General features: G+C 45.6%; 1 protein-coding gene across 2 annotated transcripts in view; it reads right to left on the bottom strand.

Annotated features, from left to right (window-relative positions):
• Positions 1-13,268, bottom strand: part of VEPH1 (ventricular zone expressed PH domain containing 1) — an 82,113-nt gene that overhangs the window by 15,838 nt on the left and 53,007 nt on the right. The window contains exons 9-11 of one of the 2 annotated variants that reach the window (XM_075157670.1): positions 10,061-10,200; positions 5,946-6,080; positions 660-777 (exon numbers count right to left, since the gene is read on the bottom strand). In XM_075157670.1, the coding sequence (XP_075013771.1) occupies positions 660-777; positions 5,946-6,080; positions 10,061-10,200 (393 nt within the window). The remainder of the gene's footprint in view (positions 1-659; positions 778-5,945; positions 6,081-10,060; positions 10,201-13,268) is intronic. The other variant, XM_075157671.1, reaches the window with a different exon arrangement.

Below are 13,268 nucleotides of genomic sequence, written 5' to 3'. Positions count from 1 at the left end.
CATTCCTCCGAATTTCAGTATGCTGATCTAAAACACATGGGTATTAGAAGGCTTCAAAAAAAGGGTCACTAGAATCTTTTACCTGGGAAAAAGTGTATTTTCCACTCACCCTGTTTTCTAATATAGCTGAAGTATTATGGCTATTCTTAAGCATTGCCTTGTTCCTAAGACGATGCATACTATGGATTCAATTACATCATTCTGAGAACGAAGACGACATGAATCGGGTGTAGTATCTAGGCCAATGTCCCCTGACACGTGGCACCTGTGCTCCAGAGGACCGGGGACACGGTCCAGCAGAGGCAGCTCCTTTATCTGGACACTGCAAGATGGGTGCAGATCCCTCCCACTCCCCAGGGGTTAGTGGTCATGCAGATTTATGAGTCTACATTAATTTTGGATTGTATTCCTCTAAGCATACACCAAATGAGGTTTGTGCTGGACACTATAACCCACCAGAGACGCCTGGACGAGAGGAGTTTAATGGAAAATTCCGACTAAAATAGACACTGCCTGTGCTATGCTGGAAAGTTTGCTTTCCCTTTTCCCCAACCTCTGCCACCATCACCAGAGACACAGCGTTATCTGTGCGCGTCACTCCATCCTCCACAGCTCCACCACCACGCACAGCCCACCAGTGACGAAGGCAGACCACTCACCTGTTGCCTTTTCAGGGTTATTGCACATGAAGCACTGCCAAGTTCCTGCTTCCTCGCTGTAGCCGAATAAATCAAAGAACCTCACTTCTTCCAGGTGCATCTGCACGTGGTCCAGGTCCTAGGCCAATAATGAGAGAAACCAAACTCACTCACGAGGTGACCCACTGCACGGTTAACAGCTCGTAACCCGAAATCACAGAGGGATGCACAGCAGGTGCTGACGAGCGTCCTCTTCCATGTGCCTCCTGTGGGCAAACAACCTGCCAGGGCAAACGTGCTAAGCAGGACGTATCTCTCTCTCTATTATCAGTAGCAGCTTATATATATATATAGACACACACACGTGTGTAGGAGGCAGAGGACTGGTCTGGGGTTTTTTTGCCTCTTCAAGACTGCTGCCAGCAGTGCGCTCAGCAGTCCTGCCCAGCACGTTTCCCACCAGCTGAACCACCTTGATTACCTCCAGCCCTCTCTCAGGATTTTTTCGATGATCCACAAAGTAGTGGTCTCTGCTAACTTCCTCCTGTCCAGCCGGATCCCCCATCAGAGCAAGAGTTAGTGGCTGGGGACCACTTTATTCTTATTTTTTCTTTTTTTTTAAAGAAAAAATAGAGGCTCTGAACCCAGCTGCCTGTGAGAAGCACCAACACAAATGTTTAATGTGAATGTTAATATAAACATTTCCAAAACCCCAGCAACAACAGTGTTGATTTATCTCACACGAACACACCCAGGTAAATGTGACATTATTCTGCCAGTGACAAGCCAGGGAAGTAAGGATTATGCATCTGCAAAGTAAACTGAATGTCTGACTTGATCAAAGAAGCCTACAGAAAGTATACCTGCAGCTTCAAGTACGAGAAAAGCCAGAGGGTACTGTTTTTGAGGCAATTAATAACACTGTATAATTAAGTGTATTTTAAACCCTGTTATTTAATTTTAAAACAGATTGTGATCTCCCACTTAAACAAACGTTGGTGTTAAATACGAACAACCAAGTTACTCACTGCAAACACAAAAGGAATAGCCAGGACCGCTCAGAAAACTTTCCTATTTATTTGCGTGGGGTCTTCACAGATCTGCAACACCGCAGGCAGCAGCCCAAAGAAAACACGGATTTACGCAGTCAGTGGGGAAAATACCATCCCTTGCCAGGGACACTAGTTCAACACACTGAACAAGGCTGTGCAAAGGACCGAGTTGTTTGATTCCGGCCTTTTCAGACAAGCTTTAGCGAAGGAGAGGGAGCAGGGGGCCGGCTGGCCCAGGGAGACCTGGCAGCACGGTGTCTCTCCTCCCCAGCCTCTTTCAACCCGGGGAATGGCCAGGAAACGGCTGTTTTCACAAGAACCGAAATGCCCGAGACCACTTCAGACCTCCGGTCATCGCCCCGGATAACAAGCTCAGCTGAGCCAAACGTCAAGTTTTAACTGAATGGGGCTCTCGGGTGCCCCCACCCTCTGCACGCCGGAGGCCATCTCCTGATGGATTTTAGGCTGTCTGAAAGAAGGATGGCAAGGCAGGACAGAGAGCACGACTCACATCACCTGAGAAGCTCCAAACAACAAAGGTTTTCTCCCCTTTTCAGCAGGAACGTGCAGAGAAATGGGCTTCACAACACACGGGAAGACAGCGATCACACGACAAAGGTCCCGGACACAGGTTGCCTTTGTTTGCACGAGGCTGCTGCAGGGCAGCAGCCCACAGCCCAGCTCTTCCCTCCATCCTCGCACGGGAGTAAGCGGCCAGGCTGCAGCAGAGAGGTCCCCTGCGCGCCCCGGCTGCCTTGCTGGGCTCCCTCGTAACGCTCGGCTGTGCAATTCCTTATGCCTCGTGTGCCTGTTCGCCGGGGTCAGGGCTGCATCCGTTCCTCTGCGCAGCCGGCTGCTGGGCTGCCCTGCCCCAGCTCAAACTGGCTTATACTGGGGATCGCGGGTAAAACTGGATTATTTTGCCCTGTAAGTGCTCTTTATACATTGCTGAAGTTCTTATTTTCCTCCAAAGAGGAATTCTATACATTGGAGGAATTTAGCTGGCTGCTGTGCTGAGCGCTATGCAGCTTCTCTCCGTATTTCTCCCGCAGGTCCGTGGGAAGTGGATCGGACAGCCTGAAGCTCCCTGCCTCCCTTCAGATACTTGGTGCGTGGCGGGGGATCCCGAGCAGACGCCTCCCAGGGCAGGAGAGCCCAGTCCTCAGGAGGGACAGACCACACCAGCCCCCCAGGGTCTCCTCTCCGCTGGAGGGGCAGATGTCCCTGCGAGCAGGGGACGGCAGAGCAGAGCATGGCCAGCAACGCGTCCTGCCCCGATGTGCCCTGACCCTCCTCCCGCTGTGGCATCTGGGAGGCCACAAGATGGGCAAAATAACGACGGTACTGCTCTCAGTGGGTCCGTGCAGGACACTGTAAGGGCATGTGGATCACGCTGAACAAAAAGCCTAGGAGCTTCTCCATCCTGTGAAAAATCTTTTAGTGGCTGCAATGAGCCAACTCTAGACTGAAAGAGAACAAATATCACGGAAGTATCAATGCAGCAATCTTTCTTTTCCACTCTGTACTCTAGTACGCTTGAAATAATCTGCAATAAGCCACTTATTTCAGGAGGGGAAGCACAGGGAAAAAGCCTAATTGGAGAGAAGAGATTTATCTCATCCCCATGCTCCATCATCTTGCAAACTTCAGTGACTCCATTGTGAAAACGTGGCGCTTCTTTCTGCTGTGTAAACTGAGATAGCAAACAAAGGAAAGGGAAGAACAGAACTAACAATGGCTTAAAAATGTTAATTATTCTTTTGCAATGCTGCTCAACAAAAGACTCTCTTAAGGCATCACATGGGGCTCGTAAAGTAGTCACCATCTCACTCTTCTGACACAGCATGAGTCAACACAAAGAATTCAACAACGAGCTCAAAACCAGCTTAGTTTTTGTAATGTGGCCTGCGTGTACTTTGATAAAGAACTATGAAGCAACCGAACGGAAATCTGTAAGGATGTACATCTGGAAATGCTTTACTTCTGGCACATCTTAAGCCATGTTGTATAAATATTTTTTGTGGCATGAACTGGCTGCCCAGTGAAACACGACATGCTTTCTGTAAGCCAGGTATTCGCTGCAATTCCTTGCACACGCACCCTGGGCCAAATTCAGAAATCGCTAATAGTGATGTAAATCTGAAACTATTTCTCAGAATTTACTCTGGACTACATCACTGATGTAATAGATCCTTCTCCAGGTTTGCAAAATGCTTTAGCATACATATTGAAAAAAAAAGCCTAAATTCATTAACTCTGGATTAGCCGCAGGGTCACAGGGCAAAGGCGGAGCGATTGCAGAGCAGTGCTGCAGCACCGACCCCGCTGGGGGTCCTGGGGCTGCTGGGGGTCAGGCCTTCCCCACGTGCTCACAGCACAGAAATTCCTCAGTTCTGATAAAGCGTTCAGAAGCTGCTGTCACACGACGCGTAAAACTTAATATAAAATATAATACAGGATGCTGACACTGCATTTATATCAACAGTTTTCAAAATATTTTAAATTAAAAGTGCTACACTTATTGAAACAACCACACACCCATAATTTTGCTTCCTGCACTACTGGCAGAGGAATAATATTAACAACTACAATAATTTTGTCAAATCATTCACAATATGGGAAGTTCTATTAGCAACGGGAAGAACTTCTGAAACGAAAATTTCAGATTACTGCAGAAGCTTAGTCTGGCAAGCAAAGTAAGGACTAGGTCGTGCCGGGAATGCTTCGGCTAGATTTTTTGGGAATGTAAAAGCTAACGGAAACCTTCCTTAAGGCAGGCCTAGGTCTCGCTCCCAGAAAACTCAGTGGGACTTTTCTCAGTAAACTGAATGGAAATTGCACTAGAAACAAACTCACGTTCTATATTAACAAGCAAAACCAAAACTGAGAAAGTAAATCCAGCAGCATACTGCGGGGACCAAGACTGAATATTAAAGTCTTTTACCATTTCAGATGCATTACATCTGCTTGATGGTCTTCGGCCTCCGAAGGCTGTTAGGCAATCTGCAGCTCCCAGAGTTTCCAAACTTCAATTCACTGCTTAATTCATTAAATCAGTGAAGATCAGTATCTCATTTTCCAGCTCTGCTATTTTGGGAACTCAAAGATACTCTTACTGTCATGGAGTGATGAAAGTTCCCAAAATAGGCCAAATGCTAGTATCTGAGCAGTAGTAGGATTATGCAACCGATGCGCTGGAGACTAATCACGTTTCTAGAGTGTTAGATATGTTTTGTAGACTTTGTGTGCATGATGCACTACATCTAATCCTACCCATGAAGGCATGCTCTTCCCTAAGCTCTTTATTCACCCCAAACTCTTTTACACTCCACCGGCTCTGACTTTCGTCTAGTAGATCTTGGCACAGAATCAAGGTAAGCCAGAAGGTGTTTCTAACAGAACTCCTGTTTTTAAATCAGCCATAACCTTAGTAAATTAATCTTATTCAGTCAGACATCTTCATGCGTACAATATTCTGAGAGAGAGTATTTTAAAATCATGTTTGACAATTCATTTCATCCACTTGAGCTGGATGGAGATGTTCAGGAATAAACAGATATTTGTTTTGCAATCCTACAGCGTCCTTTTCCAAGAAGCGTGATTAATAGCTTTGAAATAGCATCCGCTGAAATCCCGGAGACAGTAATCTTTTAAACTGATGGGGGTAACTAATGGTGCATGTGCAAATGATCATTTCCATAAAATCCAAGTCTGTGTTTAACTAGGTGAATTTCCAAGTGGCCGCCAAATAGTCCATAGTGGCAGCTAATCTGAATCTAGGGTTTGAAACTGCCAGCAGGAAAAAATCCATATGTAGCATCACTAGTTTTCATCACCTCGGGAACAATCCACATGAAGCATGTAGGAGGGGGTGGAGAACAAGCCTGGAGACCTTTCAAAGCACAGTACAAAACAACACTGTGGACCCTCTGCGGAGGGTGAAAATATAATGCTGGTGAACATTTTTCAACATCCCCACAAGCTGAGTGCTTCATATAAAAGGGAGGTCAGAGGACGCACTATGGGTCACTGTATGGCCATCCAGGAGGAGAGGACTTGGCATGGCAGTAAGTGCTCGGAAGACGACAGAGCTAAGGCAAAGAAGGGAAAGGGGCAGGGAAGGGGGTTTTGTTTTTCATGATTTGAGCACAGCAAAGACTTGCTGTAGCTATTATAAAGGTCTTTGTACAGCTGTTCTAAAAGTCAGGTCAAAGTTCTTCTACTATTTTTTTTTCTGAGAAAAACAAAAGCTTACCTTTTGGTGTGGAAATGTAGACTGGATCATGGCAGTTTCAAAACTGTGCGTCCCCTTGAGCTGCGTCTTCTCCCACAGGGCCTTAAGGACTTGCACAGAATTACTCTGTATGGACAAAGGTTCTGCAAACAAGCTCTGAAGAAAATGTTGAAAAGAGGATTTCAAGTATTTTTTACTTGGCCATTAACAAAGAGCATCTTGTTCTTAGAGTGGGACAGCCATGCGAATAACCAGGGATTAGTTCATTTCTTTGTAAGGAGTTACGATGGATCAATATGCACACACTTAGATAAATCCTCAACTATTTAATTTCCTTTGGGCTTTTTTTGTTGTACATTACATGTCTTTAAGGTCTGTGGCTCACCAAAGATTATCAACTACCGCTACGCATAGCAAGTTGCATGTCATTTTTGTATTACAATGCTAGTTTATCAACATGTTAGCAGCACTGGCCTTGTGAACCAGGTGTAGATCTCAGCAACATGCATCTTTTTGGAAAAGACATGTCATTTACCAGTTCCTGCAAAGAGATGCTTCGCAGCGCTGCAGGTTTGTATGTGTTAATTTGGACCTGACTGCAGCTCCTGGTCCTTGTGCAGGGAAGAGTAACAATGCACTGTTTGTGACTCCACTGAACAGACAGCGGGATGAAATGCGAGAGAAAAAACTCCACAGAACACATTCAACGCAGATTTTGCTGGCAGAGTACAGAAATTTTCAGCCCCTGAACATTCACAAAACAAGATGAAACCTGTGTTGGGTTGGGTGCTCTCACCTCCAAAGCTCCCTATTTCAAAGGGTAGCAAAGATACAACCTTATGCTGCCTTGAATTATTCTAGTATTTCAACAGTGTTAAGTACTTCATTGTAGAAACTGCACACAAAGTCAATGTTACAAGAACGGTACTGCAGCTGAGAGAGCTTCGTGTTTCTGCCTCTACTATATCTGCTACATGATCTTGTAATTAAAAAATGCATTTGCATGCAGGAGCCAAGTTAAGAGTGCACAAGCAAATCTGATTTTCCGTATTTCAAGTATTTGATTTCGCAATATGAACAATGTCCTTTTAACGTAGGTTTCCTGGATGGACGTTCCTTCTTCTATTTCTAAGCAGAAACCCAATGATCCTAATCCCACTGTCTGGCATCCAACCGACACAGACACACTTCAGCAAGACGCAACCAGGAATTTTTATCGTGGCTGAGGCAATGCATTTTTTCCAGCTAAGCTGTCAGAAACAGCCAGATAATTTTGTCCAAATTAAGAAGGAGAAGCTCCAGGCAGCCACCTGGCATGAGAAAATGGCAGCCCAATTAGTTCGTCTTTGGCAAATTTATGAGCGACTCTAAGGAAGGTGTGAAAGGGGCACGTCAGACAGCCCCTTACTCGCTGCTGCTACCACAGCGGCGTGACACTGTCCCGCCTGATGAGGGGAATTAAGCCACAAATCATATAGCATTAGACGATTATTTTAATGAATGCAACTGTGAAACTAAGCATCCTGTCCATCAAGTAACCTCTCTATCATCACCCCTTATTCTAATTTTGTTCCTTTTGTTAATCATCACTTAACTGTAAGACAATTTCTCAGATCTCTGCGACATACGCTTCTCTTCCTACTGCCCTGCACTAATAATTTGCCGTTTCACAACTTCCATCCAAGGGTTTTGAAACAGGATATAACTATTCACTAATATTTTTCAAATTAAATAGAAAGCAGGGCTATGAAATTAAGGATCTGTTCTGGAGACCTGAGAGAAAAAGTCTCTCTTCTTGCTTTTCCTTTTGCAGAATGCAATGTTAAACAGAATACGAAGCAACTGGCAAAAAAGGAATAAAAACACAGTAACTGGTATTGAAATCTTCAGAAACCGTATATTAGTCGTCTGTCTGTGAATCTATGACGGATCTGCTGAAAACTACATTTTTATCACCAGCCTTTCATTTAACTCATTATTAACACACTATAAATACATTTTATGTCAAATTTATCTCTTGCACAATTTCACAGGCTTAAATAACATTATCCAGGACTGAATTTAGTATCCTGTATTTAATTTAATAATAGTTATATATCCAGTACTTAAAAGCTTTAGGATTTCAAACAAAAGAAAAACATAAATTATCTGACATTAAACACCATCCTGATGCAGAGCAAGCTCGAATGCTCGGTGCAATACAAGAGGAATGTTTTTTTCCCATAAAAAAGCATATTAAGTGCTGTGTTTACAGCACGTTTGCAAAGACATAAACTAAACTGCATGGCTTCAAGCCTGGCCCTGGCAGCGCGGGGGGATTCTGCCGGGGGCTCCTTGGCACAGGAGCCGGGGGCCAGGGGTAGCACTAGCACAGCCAGAGCAAACGAGGAATACCGCAGGGAATAAAAGCAAAGCTTCGGAAAGAGGAGCTGCAGTGGGATAAATGCAATTACCCAGCCCGGGGTGGGGAAAGCCACGGGAAACAGGGGGACCAGTGTTTGGGGGCAGCGTCTGAAGGAAGCAGAACCCAGCAGGGGCACGTGGGGATGGGGAAGGGGGCAATGGGCACCTGAGTGCAGAGGAACGGGGAAGGAAAGTAATATTGCCCCTGTGAGCTGGGAACCGTGCGAAGCTCAATAGTCCTGATAGAACTGGCAGGGCCAAATTCAGAGTAATGCGGGAAGGGGTTAAAGGGAGAGGTTTCTCGATGAAAGATGTATCACAGAAAGGCTAGGCACCAGGGATTAAAGGTGGATCAGTGATTAAATTGTCAGTGCAACTGATTCAAACCATGAACCGCAGACAGAGCAGAGGTCATTGCGTTAAAATCCAGCGGCAGGGGCGGCAAAGGCTGCGCAGCGGGGAGCGAGGCGTGCCAGCTCTGCCACCCGTCTCCTCTGCTTCTGCTCCTCCTTTCTCGTTTTTGTGCGTTTTAGTACTTTTCTCCGTATTTTTCAACATCTGCTTTCCTCTCATTAGGAATAAAATGATACATTTGTAACGTAATTCGTTTATTCTCTCTAAGTCCTGTTAAAATTCAACCTCTTTCTTCAGCTTTTCATTTACAGAGTAATTCACCTCCTTTATTTTCAACCTTTCACATTGTCTTCTCACCCTCTTTCTGCCTCTGCTCTTCTTTGCTTCCTTTTCTGTGCTCTGTCACTGTCCTCTCCTTCCCTGACCACCTCTCAGTTTGGCTCCTGCCCGTCCTCGTTCCTCATCTACAGCAAAGCCCCCGTCCCCACAAACAGCTCACACGGCACCTCTGGAGTCACGGAGACCACTTTTTGTACTGAAGCACCCAAACGCGCCTACTGACCTGCATTTTTGTAAAACATTTTTTGTGTTTATTTCTAAAAGCAAACACAGGGAAGAGTGATTTGAGCTGTTAAATTCACAGCATAACTCGCCATGCATCTTTTAAATTTCAGGTGAATTCTTTGTATTTCTAAGGTCGCATTAGGGTGGGATGAATTGTGGTGAACGGCTCTGCATAGGTTAAGAAACTGAACCTTGCTATTTTAACACAAAAGCCATCTGTTTCATCTTGAAGTGTGAATGTAGGGTTTTCTCTTACAATGTCATACTATTTGTAACCTATTAGGAAATTCCACATATGTCCAAATACTGAGCTGTATTTGGAAACGGTATTAAACGTGAGAAAATAGCTTTAGGGTTGGTAGGAGAACAGCACTGATCAGATTTGCAAATCCTGCTCAGTCAAAACTTCTGCAGTAAAAAAATCCCAGTGGGTGCTGCACCTCTAACTTCCACCTGCAGCCTCGGGGTTGATTCTGGTCCCCTACAAATCCACTGCAATGCTTCTGCTCGTTTGCAAAGCACCTGGGACTTACTAGAAGTTTTGCCTGAATAAGGACAATAAGGTTTGGTCCCACTTTTTTATCCTGGGACTTTGTAGTCTCTCCAGACAGTTTGAATTTGTTGTATTTAATAGAAATATAAAAACTTATAAACTGCAAAATCACTCCAACCTACTATAATGACTTTCTGAGAAATCACAAGGGTCGCAAAGCACTGTGGATTAGAAGTGTATTTAAAGAGATTAACCATTAAAACATTTTTTCTAAGTACAAAGTTAACAATAGAGAGTTGCCACTACTTTGTATTGCACACACCTGCTGGAAGAGGAACATGATATGGATCCACAGCGGAGGCTGCTGGCTGATGAGGGTAAAACTGGATTTACTGTACAGGCAGTAATGGCCCTTCAGGGGACAGCTGAAGAACAGCTTTGCTACACAGCTTCTAACAGTATCTAGAAATAAACAAACAGAATATCAAAATCAACTACATACCAGGCAGAAACCTAACTGTCCATTACCAGCGTACGTGCAATCAAGCAGTGCGTAGGCATACATTTCCACGACGGGGGTATCTCAGTCTGGGTCAACTCCTGCGGCGTTCAGAAGGGCATTGCTGTGCTGCGCCCTTAAATTAAATGCAGTACATCTGACAGTACTAGAGAAATTTAGTCTCCGGTGCTTTAAGTCTTGTGTAGTAATCATTTACTCCCAAATGCAAAAGGTGCAAGACAGTGCACAGTCAGGCTGTTTATCTTCTTGGTGCTTTCTCATGCATTCGGCACCGTTGTTTAGCTTATCGAACCAGACAGATATGTCAAAACTGTGCATCACTTATTCTTATTTAGAGTTTGCTGGAAAAAACATCCCATATTAGGAAACAGCCATATGGGGCCCTGACATCTGTGGGATCCTTGCCGAGACTTTGCGCGGCTGAAAGCTGGTGTCTGTAGGGACGGAGGAGTGCAGCGCATGGCTCCCAGCCAGGAACGGGCTCATTCAGCCACTGGTAAAAGCCGCGGTACCTCCCCTCCTTGCAGTGGATCCTGCTGAACCTGCCTGTGCAGAGGTGCTCTGGCTACAGCCTGGCTTCTAGGGGCTCCAGGTTCTACAAACCCCACTTCTCATCGAGGACACATGCTAAAGGTCTGCTTGTCATACCCAATTTTTTTTTTACACACTAAGCCAGGGCGCTGGAGCTTTTGCAGCCTTTGGCCGAGAGGCACAACACACGAGGGAAGGAATCATTGCCGCTGCCACGCTGCAAGGGACAATGCGACAAATCAGCAAGCCAGTGTGATGGCGGCTGCTGGCAGAACCTGCAGGCCATGACTGCTGGCACAGCCACAGTAAAAAAGCAGCAAAAAAAACACACGGAGAAGGAAAAGGCATGAAGCTCCAGATCCAACAGGACAAGGGACTGCAAATGCATACACAGTTACACGCCGGGAAAGGTGGGATATGTCCGTTCAGAGCTGTGACTCAGTGTCACTCACAGTCCCAGCTCCAGTGCACTACAGACAAGGCGTCTCCCATTCTCACTGCTCTGTCAAGCACCGACCATTTATGACATCTGTGATCATGTCATCTGTTGATAAAAATCCCGCAGTGGTTACATGCAACCCGCTGTCCTTTGAGATCAACAGTGCAGTACAAAAGCTATATGCTACGTAATGTTACCTGACTCTGAACTTCCCGTGCTGGTTTTAACTGGAAATGAAGCCCTTGAGATGCATGATTCTGCTTTTGCAAAATATTGACCTTGAACCCTCGTTTTCTGTCTTTGGATGAATGCTTATAATGATAACAGCATGTTAGGCATAAGCTAATCAGACTTCTTTATTAACTTAAAATAGCGGTGTCATTTTATAGCCCCTTTGAACCGGACCAAGTGGCTATCCAAGGTAAAAAGGCACGGAAAACAAGAGACAGAGATCCTTAGACGATGACCTTGATGCAAACACAGGGGAGAGCTGCACCCTCTTCACCCAGCTGGAGAGTTGAACTTGGAAGGGGAGGGGAACCACTGGCCCCACCAGCTGCTGCTGCTGCACTTGTTTCCTCCCTAAAGACAGAAAAGACAGACAGACAGACAAGCCGCCCTGCACTTGCAGATCAGCCCGCTAGACTGGTCCATGCACAAAGCCACCGGTGCTCACCTCTCCTGTGGCCCTGTCCTGCCAGCACCTGCAGGGTCAAAGCCAAAGCATTTCCAAGGAGAACAGAGAGCAGCGCAGGCTCCCGCGGAGTTGGCCAGCCAGGCCTCCCCGTGCAGCGTCCACAGAATGAATCACGCAGTTGAGAAGGCTGACACGGGCCAGCTGCGCAGGGAGCATTACTCAGAGCCTCGTGCTATCCTGGTGAGTCACCGTGCGGTGAAGGTGTAGGAATAAAGTGCTGTAAGAAAATATCCTAACTGGAAAAATGAGTTGTAACTTCATAGAAAGTGTGGCTAACGGGAGAGAGTTTAAATAGCACAGCCTTCTGGAGCTACTGACAATGAGAGCCAGCAACAAGGAAGACTGATATCAGAAGGCAGCCTTTCTGTCCAACAATAGACCATCTTGAAATACTTGTTGTTTTTAACATTTTTCATCTAATCAAGATGTGAAAGCATAGGAGAGAAATGTAATAAATTCTGTGTTTCACATAAAAACACCACGTATGAGGAATAAGTTTACCAGAGGTACAAAAGGATGGGTCCCTTGAGCAAAAGTATCAATGGATCAGATTGTCACTAAAAACACAGAAGATTCAAAACTGGGATGTTGGTACCTGCCAAAGATGCTACAGAGAGGCCAGATGGCTGTTAGGGGGGAGAAAAAACTTCAGAAGCTGGCAAGTGGAAACCACTTTATTATCCTTTGACAAAGCTGTTTGAATTTGCCGAGAAAAGGAAGTCACCAGTGTCAAGCTGGGACTGCAGAATCATTGAGACTCCACTGTAGCACAAGAGAAGAGATCTGAGATGCAAAGGCACGGGAAGATAAAAGTTAGACTCCACAAAAACCAGTAGAGTCACTACGCATACTGTGGGGAGACACGCACAAGCCAAGACAATGCATAATATTTGGAAGCGAACGCAAGAACCCAACCAGATTGTACCGACTGTAGCGAAAAGGATGATAACAGCACTCCTCCTCAGAGGATCACTTACATGGTATAATCAGCATCATTACCGCAGACGAAGCTTGGATTACCTGGAAACCAACGGGGTGTTCATTGATCTTTAATTACAGGCAGGTGCATAAGCCAATACGGGGCCAGAAGGAGAAAGCAGAAGAAGAGCCACAGGCACTAGGAAGTCAGAGGGTCAGACCAGGCGGTGAGCTTTCCTCCCAGACGGGGAGTTCATGAACCAAGTCAAAATGCTGTTGAGCTGAACAGGACTACAACCATCATCCGGATCACTCCCCTCCAAAGACACAGGAGGAGGGACCTAAACAGCCCCGGCTCTCCTAAACCATGGGTGGGCCAACAAGAAAACCCACCTGTATTTGTCTATAGAAAGCGCATTTAGCAG

This window comes from Calonectris borealis, chromosome 9 (assembly GCF_964195595.1).
Source record: "Calonectris borealis chromosome 9, bCalBor7.hap1.2, whole genome shotgun sequence".
In the NCBI taxonomy this organism is placed as follows: domain Eukaryota; kingdom Metazoa; phylum Chordata; class Aves; order Procellariiformes; family Procellariidae; genus Calonectris; species Calonectris borealis.
Note: the sequence above shows the minus strand (reverse complement) of the source record. Positions and strands in the feature narration are given on the sequence as shown.